General features: G+C 35.0%; 1 protein-coding gene across 8 annotated transcripts in view; it reads left to right on the top strand.

Moving 5' to 3' along the window:
• Window positions 1–19271, top strand: part of disp1 (dispatched homolog 1 (Drosophila)) — a 123011-nt gene that overhangs the window by 96989 nt on the left and 6751 nt on the right. For all 8 annotated transcript variants that reach the window (XM_088625544.1, XM_088625541.1, XM_088625543.1 and 5 more), the window contains 5 exons: window positions 11062–11091; window positions 13623–13746; window positions 14775–14902; window positions 17166–17263; window positions 17971–18068. In XM_088625544.1, the coding sequence (XP_088481670.1) occupies window positions 11062–11091; window positions 13623–13746; window positions 14775–14902; window positions 17166–17263; window positions 17971–18068 (478 nt within the window). The remainder of the gene's footprint in view (window positions 1–11061; window positions 11092–13622; window positions 13747–14774; window positions 14903–17165; window positions 17264–17970; window positions 18069–19271) is intronic.

Raw genomic sequence — 19271 nt, 5'->3', positions numbered from 1 at the left:
CTACATGTTTTAGAGCAGGTCAAAGGAGCATAATCTTGGGTCTTCTCAAAGTTTATCTTAAAGGTTCTGTTGAATCCAGATTAAAATATTACTATATCAACGGAGGTTAACAATGAGAGTGCAATCATGGTGACAAGAAGGCATTTGATCTCACTTTTCTTTTCACGCAGAAGGAAAATTAGATTTTGAAGTGTATAAAATGGTACAATAAAAATCTGTGGGCAGCTGTTTGTCATTTTTCATGCTTCTGGTGTTTGGACAGTGTATGGATTCTTGTCGTGCACTGATCTGGAGAGGTACAAGCAGTGCTTTTGTGAAATGCCGTACTTATTCCACGTGACAGTTGGTGAAAATAGAGCCGTATGTGTAGTTATAAAGTTATCGGAAGGGCAGCTGTAAGTGGTTGGTTACACCAGTGGAGGCTGGCTGCCGCCAAAGTGCCATACGTTGATCCAGGTGAGGTTTACCTCATGATAATCTACTATGAGAAAGAGGTTTTTTTCTGGGTTCTTTAAAAGCTGTCAGACATGGTTTATTAAGATGTCATACAAATAGACAGGTGTAATTTTTCCTTTGTCACTGCAAGATTCCTTTTGATTGCATTGGTTTGGGCTTGCAGCTGCCCTGGGAACAGGAAGAAAAAGTGTGAAAGGAGCTTTTGTAAAACAATCCCAGCAAGTGAGAAAATGGCTTTTCCAGTTGAGGGCTTTTGGAAAAAGTGTAATCTGATTTTGAACACCTTGCAGGAAGTTAAAGGTCGGCACCATAAATTATCTCAAATGGATTGACAGAAATATTCGTGTACTTGCTCCAGTGATTTAACTGAGATGAAGAGAACAGTTTCTTAAAACATTTATGGTACTCTGTAATATTAATCTGCTTTGCTGGAGTTAACATTCAGTGCCCTTTCTAAGTAATAAATCTTAATAAGGTATTGTTTTTTTTAGATAACTGTGCCTGTATTACTGTGTGGTAGGCATGTTATTGATTAGATATTTTATAGCATTAGCAAAAAATATGCACACTTAAGGAACTTCACTGGCTAATCAGCATTTTGCGCAAACAGCAATGGATGTTTATGAATCTTACTCAGTAGACATGTCTTTTTTACAAACTGAAATAGATGTCTGCCTACAGTAGTTGCTAAGCAAAGTGAATAGAAATGGAAAATAGATTAAATATTAGATAAGTAGAATTGTTTCAAATTGTAAATAAAGAAAACAAAAATGTTGCTGAAATACTCATAAATAGGTGCCATAAAGACAAAGGTTTTTTTTTAACCGTAGTCAACAGGGATATGTTAGTTATGCAGTTTATGAGAATTTTTAAATAAATGAATCCATTTAGATTTGTATTGCAATAATTTATTTATACCCTCGTTCACATTCTGATTTAGTTGAACTAATAAAGCACGGAATGGTTGTAATGAATTGTAAATCCACTGTACTGTGTTATGTCATGCATCAGTTTATTTGCGATTTATTTTGTGGTACAGTAGTCACAGTTAATTAAACATTTTATATGTGCCGTGTGTATATGTTTTTAAAGCAGAAACTAAATACTTAAGTCATTTGAGGTTTACAGTTCTGCTGGCATTCATCATAGCTTATAAAAGCCATGTTTTTTTAACATAGTTAAACCGGAGTAAAGGATAATAGAGACATCTCCAGGACAGCGTGTATCTATTGGCGGAATCCTTTCTGTATGTCTGGAATTTGTGCAAGTCCATATTTCAAGCAGAAGAATGCGGTGATAGCAGGTGTGACCTTCAACCTCTGGGCATCAGTGGATGTAACAGTCTGTGTCACTTCATGCGGATGTGGCATGCTTGTATTTACTGTATGGAAAACAAGTTCTCTGCTGGATTGGACAGTTCTGAAGTAACTGGATGATATGGGGGGTTTTCTTTCACTGTAAGCATTTGTGAACTTGGCATGTGGTTTTGATACATGCATTAAAAAAGCAGCGTACTGCTGCTCAGGCATTTTATATTTGGGGAAGCTTTTTTTAATATCGTGTAGGACAACAAGCTATAGATACATGAGCAAATCTTTATTCAGTGCCGTGTATAAATCATAAGGCACATGTACATTTCCATACATGTTTAAGAAGTTTTGTTACAGCCAAAGTAATTTTTTGTCTGCATCTATTATTTTCTGATTCATTCAATTTAATATTTTGATCCAGGGCTTTTGCTAGTCATTTCTCAGAAATGAAAGCACTGTTATTTTTTTCTAAATCTGTAACAATGAAGTATTTTTCCATATTAGAATTTTGAGCCTTTACACCAATTAAAAATGCACTTTAGTGAAACGCTAAAACGAAAAGAAAACAGATTGTAGACGTCAAAGATAATTTAATAAATGAAAGACAACATATAGTTTTCTATATGTTGAACGTGTATTTGTTGTAATAAGACTAAACAAATTAAACTGTGTATAAATTCCCAGATTTTAAGAGTGGTAATCATAAATGTGTTATCTAGATACAGTATGTGGTCAAAAGCAGATTGAGTAATGAATTGAAGTTTAAATAAAATACACTCTTGAGTATTCTCTGCAGTATGCACAAAAGTAGAAATGGTATAAGCCCCTCTTCCTGTTACAAGATGAGTGTAATTCTAGGCATTGTACAGTAGCAGGTATTACTTGTTACATTTGATACAGTCCATTAACATTTTGCTGTGGTTCGCTGAGAGACTGATAAGAGAGCCTAGTCAACTATTCTGAAGATTATCAAGACTTTAATCTTGACAGATGCTGACAGAAGTGAGCTGGAGATAATTTACAGTAACGGCTGGGACAACTGTGGCAGGATTGCAGTAGTAAATATACAGGCCAATGGACAGCAGTGGATAACCTGAGTACCAGCAGGAAATCTGATACAGTAGGTGGGGCTGCCATAGTGGAAGAATGGCTTTATCCGTTTGAATGAAGTGTTTAAGGAAACACATGAGTGTTTGTTTTCCTCAGTGTTTTAGTTCTACAGAGGAATATGCAATAGGCTGTTACAAATGGCATTGCAGCCATTGAATGTAAATGAATTCCAGGTCAGTTCATCAGAGTAGAGTAGAGAAGGAAGAGGAATTACAGTATACTTTTTTTTCTGGAATTTTAACATTCTTTTTTTAATCGCCACTTCTGGTATTTTGTTGCAAATATACAGTAGTTCCTCCTGTTTTCCGGACCTTTCTATAGTGTCCCATTTTGTGAAATTACAAAATGCTTTGTTCACATTTTTTAAACTTAATATTTTATTCAAAAACAAATGCTCATGCTGCATGCTCAAACTGAAGATCTCTAGGATGAAGACAAGTTACAGTAAACGTGTGCAAACAACGCCAGAGAAAAAACTTAAATGAGTTTATTGTACAGATCCCATGAAGTCAATGTTTGGTGGAAGCACTTTTGGCAGCAATTACAGCCAAAAGTATTTTAGGTTACTTTCTACCATCTTGGCACACTGGCCTGGTACCATTTTTGCCCCTGCTTCTTGGCATACTTGCTCAAGCTCTCAAGTTGGGGATCACTTATTGACAGCAGTTTAAGTCTTACCATGGATTATCAGTAGGATTTAAGTCAGAACCCTGACTGGAACCCTTTAAGGACATTCATTTCTTATTCTTAAGCTGCTTCATTGTAGCTTTTGCCTTTAGAGCATTATCCTGCTGAAAGGTTAATTTTTTTCACAGTTTTTGGCCTGACGCAGGTTTTCCTTTAAGATTTGCCAGGACTTTTTTAATTCACTACCTGACCGAGAAATCTTCCAGCGAAAGGTACATGTATTCTGAATATTCATGTGAACAGGTATTATTGTTCACTGACAAAGACCACTCAACTAAATGTATGGCTCATTAAGGTAATTATGTGCACTTAATTTCAGTTTGCCATAGCAGAGTTTTTGAATACTTATGTAATCGTAACTTTCCATGTTTCTTTTATATTAATAATGTAATAGTTCTTTATGATTTTTAATTTGAATGTGTGGAGTAAATTGTATATATACAGTTGCAAGTATTATTAAAAGCTGCTTCAAAGTAGCATGATTACAAGCTTTAAAGCAACAAAGTATGGGAACTGTGCAAGGGTCTGAATACTTTTCAGGTATTTATTTACATATATATGTCTTATTTTTACAACAGTGTGAAAAAGGTGACGGAAGCTTTTTAATATTGAGGGGCAGGGTTCTGTATGTTTCATCGTCTGGATGTCTTTGTATGCATTTGTGGATTACATGTTTTAGGACAACACATTTGTAAGCAATTTAGCTGTCTGAGAGTTAAACCACCGTTTAAAATAATTACCAAATTAGTTGATCCATGAAAAATACAGCCAATGACGGATAAAGATGCTATGTTTCCTATAGTTCTGCCATGTTTAAATATTTAAATAATGGAAATATAAAGTCAGTATTATTACTAATCCTGTTGGTGTTTTTGAATTAATTGTATTAATATCTGTGCTAGAAGTATCGTGTTATTTGTATGTATTCTTGTTTTAACAAAGTAAGATTGTAATTGTAATATAGGCACAGATGACCATTTCTACAGTCTGTTTAATGATATGTCATTTTTGCATTCGTTTTAATCAGACGTTAAATGAGTCGACAGTAATTGGACTTCCCCTGTCCTGCACACTTATTCCATAAATACCTTGAAACATCTGTTAGTACTTTTCCCCTCTGCGGAGACCTTTAACCTCCTAAAACCTTGTCATTGTATAATAAATCAGCAGTCTCCTAATACTATTCGACCTTTTTGCATAATATTTTCTTAATAAATTAACCCAGTGATCTCTGAACATTTTCCTTATACAAATAAAATAACATGTTGACTAAAAAACAGTTTTCTAAGTATTTTTTTTAAATCAAATGTGCAGTATTCCACCCCACTGGTGGTGGTGATAAGAGGATGATTGAAAACGTCTGTTGTTTGGTTATTTCCCACTGTGCCTTCAGTATGTGTTCAAGGCCCTTGAATGTGTGTTTTTCTAATGCTGAAGCAAGGGCATGTTCTTCATATGCATTACCGAAAGTTTCTATATCCTTTTATTGCCAAGCTCTGGGTGACCTTGGTTATGAAAGAAAGGTTATGTTCCTTTTCTGTACTTGTCATTTGTGGTTGCTGTGTAGTTGTAGTTGGACAGAACTCTTGGACACCATGGCTCTGACATGTCCTAAACAGTAATTCCTTTGGACTGCATGGCTCTGACTAATAATATAGGCAGCTTTTTTAGGACAAAAGCATTCTGTTACTCTTGAAAGCAAACTGAAAACCTTGTGTTCTCGTGGGTGAAGAACATTTTGAATCCATAAGTCAACAAGTCTGAAGAGTTTTATTTGCCCTTAGCCCTTTAGATGAAATATTCAGAACAATAAAAGTTTTCTTGTTTAAGAAAGCCAAAAATCAGTAGCACTGAAGGTAGTATTGAATTGTTGTAGTCATATATTAAGCATTCTTTTTGTGAAAAAAGGCAATAATTCATTATTAATGTCTTGGTGCACAACAAAAGAAATAGGATCTGAAAATTAAAATGACTGTGCACTTACACTATTAGGTGTGTATTGCAATTATATTGACGTATCCTTCTCAAGTAATACCATTTTTGCCTTCGAATTGAATTCAGATAAGAATTTGTCCCATCCCCAACACAAAATGTATTTTTAAGTAATCTGATCTTTTTAGATCATGAAAATTGCTATTTGAAACATTGATGCCATTGTTAGTAATAGATTATGTGTATATATAATATATATGGTATTTTAACGCAAACATTATAGCAGCATTTGGCTGAAAATGAACATACCAATATAAAGTGAAGTATGGGTTTCATTTTTGTTTGCCAAGCCATAATAGAATTCACCTTGTCCAGAGTATGCAGATTCTCTTAAGACCTTTTGCACAGCATCTGGTTGTCGTATTAACATGTCCAGCAACTTTAAAGGGATTTACAGGCTTCCCAGAAGGTAACCCTGTGGTGAAAGATTCCTGCCAATACTTTTTGCTCATCTGTGCCTCTCAGTGCCATAGCAACCACTAATTATAGCATTCTGAAGATTCCCTTTAAAGAGGAGAAGAAGGAAAACTACAGTGACCTATTGCCCTTTTGGCCATATTACTTTGATTCCCTTTGACTTTAAAGTATCCTTCATGCACATATGCTTATTGACTGTGGCAGAAAAGCTAAGTCTCAAGGCTGTTTTCAATGCTTGTTTCACCATGGATCCTGAGCACAAGCAATTGTCAGTTGCATTCAAATTAACATTAGTTTTAGGGCTTTCCAGGGAGAAAATAAAAATATATGTCCTGAAAAATTAGTTATGTTTGCCCGACACTACATTAACCTTAACTAGCTGGAGTCCTAAGTACTGTAGCTAATAGGTAAATGTCAAAAGTTATTTTTACTTAGGTTATTTCTTAATTATACAACGGTTTACCTTTACAACATATGCTGTACACCAAAAGAAGCATTACTTATAACTGCAAGTCATTCACAGTTATCAGGAAAATTACAGAAAAAATAATCATTTTTGTAGCACTGATATTTTATTGGACATGTGTAATAGTTAAATTCATTATGTTGAGTAACATTTGCCAGAAAGTCTTGATCATCAAGGTCTCCTGTGAAAGTCACTTGCTGATAGTGTGCTTGGTCACCATTGGAAACAAAACAAACTGTCTACAACACATGCTTTTCACCAGGTTGCAGATGCTGCCTTGTGGGATTTAGTCACATTCCTCTTGTTGAGCCTGGACAAACATGTGCCTGTTGACTGGTCTCTGAACCCTGGATGCCTCTTGTTGTCTCAGCTCCTCCAAGAAATGTTGAACGGAGCATCCATTATATAAATGTCCCGTTCCTATACACAGCATGGGAAGGTCACTTCGTAATAAGTAGGATAGGCAGGAAGTGAAGTCCCAGGACTTGATTAGTGTAGCCCTTTGCACGATTGCTACATGTGAAGTTCTGTATCAACTAGGCACTCGTGCACAAACCTATGTTCCATCAGTGTGTAGAGGACTTGACTCATCAGCTAGTGAGTCCACTTGAAGACATTTAGCCTCCAACATCTTGATGGCTCTTTGTTCACTTCTCAAAGGTTCTGTATATACAATTATAAGATTTTCTTTCTTGATTTTCACCACACATGGCACTCAATGGGCCATCTTATTTCATCTGGGTCCAGCTGACTCTCTCACTAATGAGGTACTTTTGCAGCAGTCAAAGTCTTTTGAGTATATACATTTTCCATTAATCAAAATGACATCACAAGCATTTAGTATCAGATTTCAAGTAGTTTATTATTCTGGTAGCATATTTCCAAAAATAGATATTCTTTTCTGACGCTCTATAAATATTTATGCATAGCCAGTTAATTACATTTTTGATTTCCTATTAGAGAATCATGTTAAGAAAACACTTTTACACCACAACTTAACATCTTACTTTTTTATACTTTTATTTTGTCAAAGATAATTTTTTTAGCACACTGTGTAAAAAATAATTTGTAATTTATAATAAATATTTGACAATTTGTCAGTGATTTTGACAGAGTGCAGGCAATAATTACATGTCATTCTTATATTAAGTGTCTTGTTGGCATTTTGTTACTTGGATCTGAATAACTGAAACATGCTATTATGAATTTATAACAGGCTCAAATGCTTTCTTTATTGTTGGGTCTATGTTTGGTAGATTTTTTTGATTATTTAAAAAGTGATTAATTCCTTGTCATCATCTATAGGTAGTCCTGTACTGTAATTCCCCGGCTTTGAACGGTGCTGCATTTTCAGTTTACTTCTCTGGACTGCATTTCCCTGTACTTTTGCTTGTCTTTCTGTTGCCTGGCTGCCAACTCTGGACTCTTGGACCACACCCATGGACAATGTTCTACATATTTTAATTGCCTGACAGTTCCCAAACACAACCATGCCTATATGTATGCTCCCTTGTCAGCACACTGCCTGAGTTTCCCTGTTGTGTCTCTTTCTCACCTACTGCGTAGGTTCATCTTACACCTCATAGACTGCTGCTTATACAACCTTCAGTGGTGGGACATGACAGAAACATAAGAAAGTGAAAACACTGTCAATATATAAATATCATACAAGAAAAAGGTTTTGAATACCTACATTACCTAAGTTGGTCCACATTGTTGGACTGTACACTTTATAGGAGACCTAAAGTTATTAGATCCTCCCAGAAATTTTAATAAAAGACAAAGATTACCTGATAAAACATAGAACATAAATACATTTATTTGGATTATTCAGTTAACAAAATGTTCCAACAGTAAATACCTTTGATGTTAATACGTTTGCAAGCCCTAAGATACAGTAACTTGTGGCACCTCCTTGAACATCAGTGACTTCAACTAGACATTTCCTAACTGTCTTTCACGTCGGCTTTTATGAATTTTGGCCAGGTCTTCCTGTTGCAGCAAAGCAGAAGTCAGGACATCAAGTTGGCCCTCCAACAGGGGAATCTTAAGATGAGAGAGGGAGTCTGCCCTCATCCAAAGAGATTCCATCCCTAAATCCCATGCCTAGAGCTCTGCCAGTGTCTTTTAAGTACAAAGAGAGTATAGTTTCAATCCTTTTTTCCCATATCACATTTCTAAAGAGAGAAGACTTATGCATCCATATAGAATTTCAATATTCTTGATGTGGTTTTTCCTCTTAATATCATCTGGTTGTTGTCTCACTTTGTCCTGCAATGCACTACCAAGAAATTCACTCAGTCTTTACTTTCCAAACTGTTCCAAGAGACCCCCACCTCAAGATGATATCCAAATGTTTTTTTTGTACATCCCATTCATGTAGATAATATAATGTGAACGTTATTTCATGCAGCAATCACATCTCCATAGCCAAGGAAGCGAGAGAGAAAAACTAAAAAATTCTCCCTCTCTTCCTTACAGAAATGCTTCATGCCAGGGTATTTATGAATTCTGACCCCTTCTTCCTTACTGAAAATCTTAAATTTGAGGGTTTCCTCATATGAAAAGCTTGCTTCAGTTCCAGCCATAACATTTCAATGGGATTTTGGTCTGGAATTTGACTTGATCAATCTAAAATGCAAAAATTCTTCTTCAGTCATTCTTTTGTAGATCTGATTGTTTGTTTAGGATCAATTTCATGCTACATGGCCCACTTTTGGCTCAGCTTCAGCTGTTGAATGGCCTGACATGTACTGTTCCCCCATGTTCACATAAACCACTCGTGCTTCTCAGCAATTTCTTTTTTAAGAAGGATCTTGAATGATTACAGCTGGTTTTAGTTTGTTCAAATATTCACTCAAATTGGACATGCTTTATAGCTCTTTGTGAATGCCATTTCAAATATTGTTATACTTATTACTTCTTTATGCCCACATCATTTGTATGTATTGACATTCATTTAGCATATTCGGCCTGTGTAAATTTGACGTGATATAAGTTTTACATGTATACTGTATATGACTGGTTGTGTGAGGCTTTCAGATGCTTCTGTGATTTTTGGTCACATGTTTTAGATGCATCTGTATATGGACACATTCACCAAGTATACAAGTTTACTGATGCATATCTGTACTGTTTTGTAAGCTGCGGTATGAAAGAAAGTTTGATGATCAGGATATAATCTGTGTTTATATTTAGATTTCCCACATGTTTGCTTAAATATCAGTATGGGACTCATATCTTACTCTCATGTTCCTAATATTGACCACAATATACTAAATCATAGCTCTTAGACTAAAGTTTTTTAGAGTATTTTATGACTGTAAAAGTAAGAGCAGTCAGAGCAGTATTTTGTCAGAGCAGCAGTCCAATGAGCTAGTAAAACATCAACATGATTGTCCAAGTGGCAAACCGAGAGCAAACAAAGGTGCATTGAAATGTTTTTCTCTTCTCTTTCATGGAACTCTGTCTTAATTGGAAATTAATTGGAAATCTTAATTACTGTGTGTTGGGATGATTGAACATTCTACACAGTCAACATTCAACAGATTTAAAAAGCTTACAAGAGATACTATAGTCAGGTTAGCTTAGTTCAGACAACAATATTTACCATACTTAATAAATTTGAAATTCATCAAATTTCTGAAGATGCTGGATTACAAAACTGTTATATTCTCATGTTAATATAATAGATAAAAGAGACACTGTATTGGATGCTTGTAGTGTTGCTAATAGTTACATTAAAAACAAGCTAACATTTGTTGCCCTAGCTTGACCTTGTTTCTGCAGGGAGATTTATCAAAGTAAAAGGCTGGCCAGGTAATACTTAAAGTAATTTTTGTGTCAGTGCACTCCCATGATTAATACTTAAAAACTCTTAAAATCAAGTCTCTCAGAATAAGATAAGAATTCACAAGCTTGGTCTGTAAAAAATCATTTCCATTCCCATGCTGGAAACTTTTTCATTGCTGTCATCTCCTTGTTTTGGAATAATGTTTGCGGTCGACAGGTTTTTATTACTTAGTTTGTGAAACTGCAGATGATTCATTGAAAGTTTGGATGTTTAAATATTAAACTCCAAAGATGCCTTCATATGAGTTATTTTCACTTAAAAATCACATTATCATCCGGTATGACTGGTTGACTTGTCAGAAAATGCAGTGTCCAGCCAAGTCAATCATGACAATAGACATTTTCTGATTAAAGTATAACTCTAGTTACACAGCTGTTATTTTGTCACCTCATTAGAATTTCTTCAGATTTCTCTACCTATGTCATAATATCAAAGGAAAAGTTTATTTGAAAGTATTAATCCATCAGAGATTTAGTGTGCTGTTTCTTTTGGTCCCCTGAAAAATACTAATCTGTATGGGACTCGCAGAACCCCTTGAATTATATGTATTTAATGTTCGCTTAAAACTGGGAGTGAAGCATTTGCTTGTTAGCTGGCATAGCAAATTATTTTACACGCACTCTACGTAATCTGCAAATAGCATATGGCTCTCCTTTCATTTGGAGACAGCCATATGTTTTTGCAGAGAAGCAGAGGCAAATCTGTTTTTAATTCAAGTTTGCCTTGGATGTTTTTAAATCTAAACCCGATTTTCTTTCTTTGTTTTCCAGCCCTGCAAGACCTTTCCGATTCCCTAAAAGGTAAGTCCTGCCAAAATCTGTATTTTTTTTTTATTTGAACAGATACTTTTCTCAGACAGTTTATCGGAACTCAGTAGAACACTCATTCCTCGCTAATGAGTCACAGCACTACCTTGAGGAGAGCCGACATGAAAGTATTCATTTAACTCAAAGCCCTTCTCCTCCACGTGAAATGTATTTGCTGTGACATGCTTCCAGATAGATTTGAATGATCGGAAGGACCTGGCGATTAGTTTTAAAATCTATGGAATGTTCCAGTACTCTGTACGCAGTGAAAATCAATCAGCATTGTTTTGTTTTCTCCTTTAAAAAGATGCCTTTTTATGAAAGCTGCACACTCGCAATAAAGCTAATTTCAGTTCTGGGTTTGAAAACGAAAGTCCACGCCATGTTTTTTGTTCAGGTATTTTATTTATACTTTGTTTAGCATGGGTTAGCAAGGTGTATCCAAGGATACATATTACTCAGGGGAAGGGCAGCCCCATCTGGATTCTGGGTGGGAGGGGTTTGGTCACCTTGGATCTCTTCACATACTAGGAAAAGATGCAGCAATTTACTGAGGTGTCGTCTTGTTCAGTGTGCATTATACCTCTTTGAATTTTGCATTTTACTCTTTTCAATTCACCCTAAAAATCTATTAGAAAATGCAATTAACATGATACATCAGTTACCAGTACTTGTACTTATAATATTAAATCAACTGAAGTAATTTGTTCATGAGAAGCAATTTTTATACAGTATATACTGTATACAGTGGATATAAAACGTCTACAGACCCTTATTGAAATTGCAGGTTTTTGTGATGTAAAGCCAGAAATCAAGATAAATTATGTCAGACATTTTTCCATCTTTAATGTGACCTTGCAGCCAACAAAATTCAAGAGGAAAACAGATAATTATTAGGACAAATGGTTTATCTTGATTTCTGGCTTTACATCACAAAAACCTGCAATTTCTATAAGGGTGTTTAGACTTTTTATATCCACTGTATTAAAATAATATAAAGTCTCTGCATACTTCCCTAAGCATCTATTTGTAATTACAATACACACAGTTTTATCATTTATTTGGTCACCTAAAAATCACAGGATTCATAACACGTATGTTAAAACATTGATTATGACTTCATTATAATGGATCTGACCAAATATACCGTAAAGTTAAAATAAAACACCAATTCGAAGTTTATCATCCCAGAAATTCACCTGCTTTATATGAAAGCAAACTTTTTTTGTCTAAATGCATATTTAGATTTAAAGCTTAGAATGCTTTCTCTCAGATGGTGAATCGTTTTCCATTGACGTCTTGCAGAACTTAAACTGTTTTTCTATATACCAAATGGGTTATATCAAAGCCCATTTTAGAACCAAAGAAATTGCACTGTAGTTCACTAGTTTTACTCTTTTCCCACAGAAAAGGCATAGCCTGCTTCACAACAATTGGCTGTGAAAGGTTTTCCTGGATTATGAAATAAATAAGGGAGCTGCAGGCTGTATTTTTATTGATATTACACATTTTGGCATGTTTTTAGGATCTGTTAAGTTCATTTAATTTAAGAAGTTATAAATAATATCCCATTAAGATCCTGTCTAATATGAAGATTTGTTATCATTCTCACTTAGTCTTTCTTCATCATTACTAAGATTTGGTTTGTGTGGTTAAATGAGCTTACAGGAGCCAAGCATTAGATTTAATTACAATAACCATAAGATTTAAATATAGAATCTTATCAAAGGTATTCTACAGTTAGACTAACGAATACATTAAAACATTACTGATGACTAAGCCTACACAAAATACATTTAAATTTCTAAGTATTGCTTTGCCTAGAAGGAGTAAGGTGACCAGATTTCCAGATATGATCACTATGGATAACATAGTGTGCTGCCAAAATCTAATAATCCTTTGTCTGTTTACTTGCATGAGAAAAGATGCAATAAAGAACTCATGTATAATAAAAAACTTGCAACTTTTGTGTACTGTGTAAGTTACAAATGACTTATAAAGAAGGCCAGAGGCCAGTACGTACAAAGTTCAAATTTCATATTTGTGAAACCACTGGCATTTCATTTTGGTCTGGATAAAGCATCTGGGTTTTGTAAGTGTCGGTTTTCCTCACAAATGCATCCAATCTTTGCCGTGTTTTATCCCAGAATTTTTTTTTCTTTTATAATTTTTCTGCAGTAACATAAACCCCTGCCTGAGTTCACTTAAGTATGATATTCAACATCAACCAAAGCCTTCCCTGGTTTGAAAACAGAAAATCTGGATGTTTTAATTTCTCATCACAAATGTTTTCATTGAAAAGAGCGACTTTTCAATGAATGTTTTCTGTGTATTGTTTTCTTGTGTTTTTACATTTGAAAATCAGTTAAAATGACCTGCACATATAACAGTGATTTTCCCTGGGGTAAATCAGCAGTCTTTGTATTTAAGCATTTGTTATGATATTTTCCTGCAAGGAGAATTCAGGTCTCCGTAAGGGGTTTTGATCTTCATATTCTAATGTTGTTCATTCTTGGTCTTTGTAGTTATGCAGCACTGATAGCTGACTGGCCTGTTGTTGTGCTGGGAGTGTGTACCGTGCTTATCGTGGTTTGTGCACTTGTGGGGATTTTAGTGCCAGACCTGCCAGACTTCTCAGATCCCTTGTTGGTGAGTTGTAATCCACAATCAATGTCTTGTATGTAAACCAAAAGCAGCACAGAAAATTTCATAGATAAGATTTCATAAAATAATTTCCATTTTGATGTTATCTTTAGTTGTGATCTGTAATTAAAGATCATGAACAGCAAATCAATCATCATTGAATAAAAAAACAACAATCTGGAGTAAAAAATAGGAATCTGGAATTTATGGAGAGGTTTGATTGGATTCCTGTTAATATAAAGACAAGAAGTAGTGAGGCAATTGAATTGAAAGCAATAAAAGTGCCAAGCAGAATGATTTCAGTAATTTAATAGTAATTTATACAAATGTTTTGCAACATCTCAAGAGTTATCAGCCCTTTACTACAGATTTTGGAGAGGATTCTCTTGTGGTTCATGCTATAAATTGTCACGTCATATTAAATATTGAGAACCTTCAATGGCAAGAAACATGTACACACTGAATATGTGTCTTTTTTTCTTAAGATCATCTTTGCATCATTTAGTTTCTGTTTCTGTTATCCCTCCTGCTGTTAAAGCTCTGCAGCAAAGTGGCTGCCCCGTGGGAACAGCAGCTGTTCACAATTGAAAAACAGGAAAGGGATCTGTCTTTGTGGCAGAGCTGCTGACCTCTTGGAATATAGGATTGGGCTGTGAAAGTGGAAGATGTCAAAAATCACTACTAACTGAGGATTTGAAAGAAAGGTCTTCAAATGAACATGTTTTTATAGTATTTTGAGATGCTCAATACTTGGATTTAAAGATTTCACATTGTGATGTGTGGGTATACCCCTACTGTACATCTCCATTAGTACCTTAATCTTTGTTTATGCATCTAACTATAGATATGTTCACAGGGCAACATGAATACATCTACAAAACAAAAAGACGCTTTTCTTAAATTGTTTAAATCATGAGCCCACATTTAAATGAATAGATAAGCTAGTAAAGTTTTTAAAAAATATTTTATTTTGGTTGTTTTGTTTAGAAAGTGACATTAAACATTCTGTTCCTGTCTTAATTTCTTAACTGCAGGGTTTTGAACCAAGGGGGACGGAAATTGGTCAGCGGTTAGTTACATGGAACAACATGGTGAAAAACACAGGGTACAAAGCAACTCTTGCAAACTATCCTTTCAAGTACGCAGATGAGCAAGCAAAAAGGTAATTTGTGTGCGTACTAGATGTTGACTTTGTGTGGTTGAACTGTTCCTATGAAGTGTGACATAATACACATATTTACATCCTTAACCTTTTCCATAAAGTTTGCCATGGGTATGGTGTTTACCATTATGATTTATATACAGTACATTTATGATTTTGATTAATATACAGTACATTTATAAAGTATTCACCCACCCACCCCCACAGATACATATATTTTTGTTATGACTGGAATTTTTACTGGTTGGTTGAGAAATTTTCCCCTTGACTCACACAACTTGTACGTAACAAGTTAAAGTGGCAGAAATATTTTTAAAATAATGAAATATTAAAAATGAAAATATCTTGCTTACTGAAGTATTCATCCCCAGAGTCAAAACTTTGTAGGACCTCATTTTTGGAGCAAATACTTTTTGGAGCAAAGAAATAGTCTTCTTGGGTATCTCTGTATAAGCTTTGTACATCTGGATTTGGGGATGTTCTCCCTTTCTTCCTTGCAGACTTGCTCAAGCTCTGTCAAGTACAGTATGATGGTTTCTTTGGCCTTGCACAGATTCTTAATGGGATTCAAGACAGGACTTTGGCTGGGCCACTCAAGGACACTTGTCTTCTTGTTCTGTAACCACTGCAGTGTTGTTGTTTTGTCCTGTTGGAATTTGAATCTCTGCCCCAGGGTTATGTCTTTTGCTGTCTGAAGCAGGTTCCCCTCAGTGATTTGCCTGTATTTGGCTTCATTCATTTTTCCCTCTATCCTGACTAGAGCCCCGGTCCCTGTCACTGAAAAGCATCAACTTAAGATGATTCTTCTACCACATGCTTAATGAAGTTACACAGGTGATGAGCTTTGTTCAGTTTGCTCCAGGTATAGTTATTTCAGTTTCAAAGGCCAAAAAAATTCAATTTGTGTTTCATCAGACCACATTTAGAATTACTTAAATTAGAGAATCTTTTACCTCAGTGATTGCTTTTTTGCAAACTCCAGACTTGCTGATAGCTTCCATCTAGCCAGTTTCCTATGGAGTCTGAATCTGTGTGGTGGTGCAGAGATTATAATCTTTGGACAGGTTGTCTGATCTCAGCCGTGGAGCTCTGTAGGTCTGTCAGGGTGGTCATTGTGTTCTTTGTCACATCTCTGACCAAGATCCTACTTGCCCAGATGCTCAATTTTGGTGGATTACCTGCTTTAGGAAGAGGTAAGGTGCTTCTTTATTCTTTCAATTTCCTAATGCTGCACATAGAAGTGTTCCTGGAAACTTTCAACACCCTAGATATGTTTTTTATACACCTCGCCACATTTGTGCCCTCTCAAAATTCTATTTTGGGTTCTACAGACAGTTCTTTGGTCTTCATGCTAGAGTTTGGAGTTGCACTGGTAAACCGAGGGATTGACAGGTGTATTTCTGTTGAAATCCTGTTGGCCAATAGAAGTGACCACAGCCAGACTCTTGGCTCAGAGTGTCATAGCAAAGGGGATGAATACTTGTCAATTCAACATTTTAAAATTTTATTTTATATTAGATATTAAACATTTCCATAACTTTTGTTCCATTGTTCCATGCTCTTATAGATGAATATTTGTAGACAAAATTCCATATGCTGTATATGTACTGTATTCCTCTTTGAGTGTACAATTTAACAAAAAGGTGGTTGAATACTTTCTGAAGGCATTATATGTATTTCTACTATTATGACAGCTTTGATGGCTATTAATAGAACTTATTTTAAGTGAGAGGAAACCCAGCTTGTGATTTAGCAATTCTTAACTCGTATTGTGTAAAGCGGTTCATATTTTAAAAGCAGTGTATAAAGTGTTATAGTCACTAATGATTCACGTCTGAATCAAATCTAATTGACTTGTTGTCCTAGGTTTGTAGTCATCAAGCTGGATAGCTACATTTTTTATAATAAAATACAGATCTGTCAGGATTTGTTAGCCTAAACAAAATGTTTTTATTAGGTAATTAACATATCTTTGTTTTTTTGTGTGTGAAGAAGGAAAAACTGTAAATAAAACAGTAGAACAATGGGTAATACTTTTTCACACCAGTCTCTATTTTATTCTTGTTTTGGGGTGTCGATTATCAATTGTTATCTATTTTCCCATCCATTTTTATCTTCATTAATACAGAACAGTTAACATGTTTCTCATGATAAGGAAAATATAAATCTAATTGAATATATTCATGTATACTGTCAAAATTTAATATAATGGCTTTTTCCCCTGTCTCTGAATAACTTGAAGTTGGCTTTTTCATACTTGTAGTCATCAAGAAGACAGGTGGTCAGATGATCATTATGAAAGAGATAAAAGACAAGCAGAATGGGATTTCAGCAAGGACAGCTTCTTCTGTGATGTACCTGGTAGGTAAATCAGAATGCCAGATTTGCTGATCATACATTAGATTATCATATTATAAAACTGCACACTAAAATAACTCTAATATTATGCACTGTAATGGATATAATACTTTGTATTCTGCTTTTCTGCATACAAAAATAGCACTTGAAAACAAGGTAACTTATGAGGATGGAATTTATTGTGTAGGTTATATTTCTTGAAAACAAGGTAACTTATGAGGATGGAATTTATTGTGTAGGTTATATTTCTCTGTATTTAACCTCCCAATAGAGAAGGTTGTAATGAAAAAAATGAGTAGAAGTCATGCAGAGCTTGTTGCAATTGTGAGACAATTGATAGTGCCTCATTTCAGAGATTTTATATTAAAAAGTAGTACTTTTCGACACCAGATTCATACACTATACTGTGTGTCACTTTCTTATGATTGCAGTAAGAAGATGATTGGTTAGATAGTTTGTTATAGTGGCATTCCAAGGCATATTTAAATGCTTTTAAAGTGTTGACTTTCATTGACTCCTCGCTGTAAGATTTGCAGATCTCTTGTACTCTCCTGCAACATTTGCATGAATGTGTGATGCATGATCTGTTGACAGTATTGTGTGGTTTCCGTTGAATTTTTCCTAGTATTTATATAGTGGCTTTAGGATTTTACTTCTTCAACAAATGCACAGTAAGAGACAACTTAAAATATTGTGCTTGTGTCCAACAGGTGATCAGTACTCCAGACTGGTCTTCACGTCTGCTGAAGGAAAGAATTTGTGGAGCATTCAAGCAATTAAATCAATGTGCAATCTAGATAATGCACGAGTAAGTTAACCTCTTTAAATGTTTTGTTTAAAGTCTTCTCTCTCTGACTTCTTAGATATGATAGTGTTCAATAATTTCTCTGGATTGTGTTCACTTTAATGGTTGGAATGCTGTGTGTTATCCTGGAATCAATTATTTCAATGTTTTTCAAGGTCTCCTCTTTAAAATATTAAAATTCCTGTGCAATGGACTCCAACATAGATTCCCAAAATGTAGGGAAAACATAATTGTTCTTAAAAAGCAAATAATAAAAGACTCTTTCACTATTATAACAGCACAAATAGTAATGGCTGAGGTGCAATGTATCCGGGATTATAATGGTAAACACCGATATTCAGTCCCCATCCTGGAAGTTCACTATGTTTTCTCGTTTTCATTTCACCCTGGTCTGTATTCATTGAGGAATTTAAGTTAATGTAGAACTTGGTGGACTGTGGCCCTCCAGGACCAGGAGTGAATATCAGTGATCTAGACAGTGAAAGGGAAAGTAGTATTGCAGTACGTAAATGTGGATATATAAGTGACAGTTTAGTGCAGGTGTTTACGAAGAAAGAAAGCAAAATAATGCCTGGGGCGGCAGAAGGAACACATTATATATTAATATTAGTAACATAGAAGAAGTACAGTATTTTGTGTACCAGAAGCACTTAGGTTTAACAAATCTCTGATGGTATTCCACTATTTGTACTTAATGAAACGAGATACAGTACAACACATCACACACTGAAACTACTCTTCCAACAATCAATTGAGATGGGGATAGTACCCATGCAATGGAGGATTGCTAATATATTGCCCATCCATAAAAAGGGTGACAAAACCAACCTGTGTAATTTTGAACTAGAATGTCTGATTTATGTTACATATAAGAGAGTTGAACCAATAATTGGAATTAAACTAGAGGATCAACTATATTAACATATAATCCTAGGTGATAATCAACATGAATTTAGAAAAGTTAGGTCTTGCTTAACTAGCTTTGTGGAGTTCCTCAAACAAGCACCAACCAATTTTCACATTACATTTTCAAAAAGATATTCATAAAGTACAGATAAAGGGTCAATGAGGTAATTAGCAGATTACCACAGGGATCTGTGCTAGGACGAGTACTTTTCAAATTGTTTAATGATCTCTAAACTCTGGTGTACTGTACTTTGCAAAGGAGAACTGGCAAACATGGTAGGAGTTTCAGATAAATTTCAA

Source organism: Lepisosteus platostomus, chromosome 3 (genome assembly GCF_059453375.1).
Source record: "Lepisosteus platostomus isolate fLepPlt1 chromosome 3, fLepPlt1.hap1, whole genome shotgun sequence".
Classification (NCBI taxonomy): domain Eukaryota; kingdom Metazoa; phylum Chordata; class Actinopteri; order Semionotiformes; family Lepisosteidae; genus Lepisosteus; species Lepisosteus platostomus.
The sequence above is the reverse complement of the archived record's forward strand: the minus strand, read 5'-3'. Positions and strand labels throughout refer to the sequence as shown.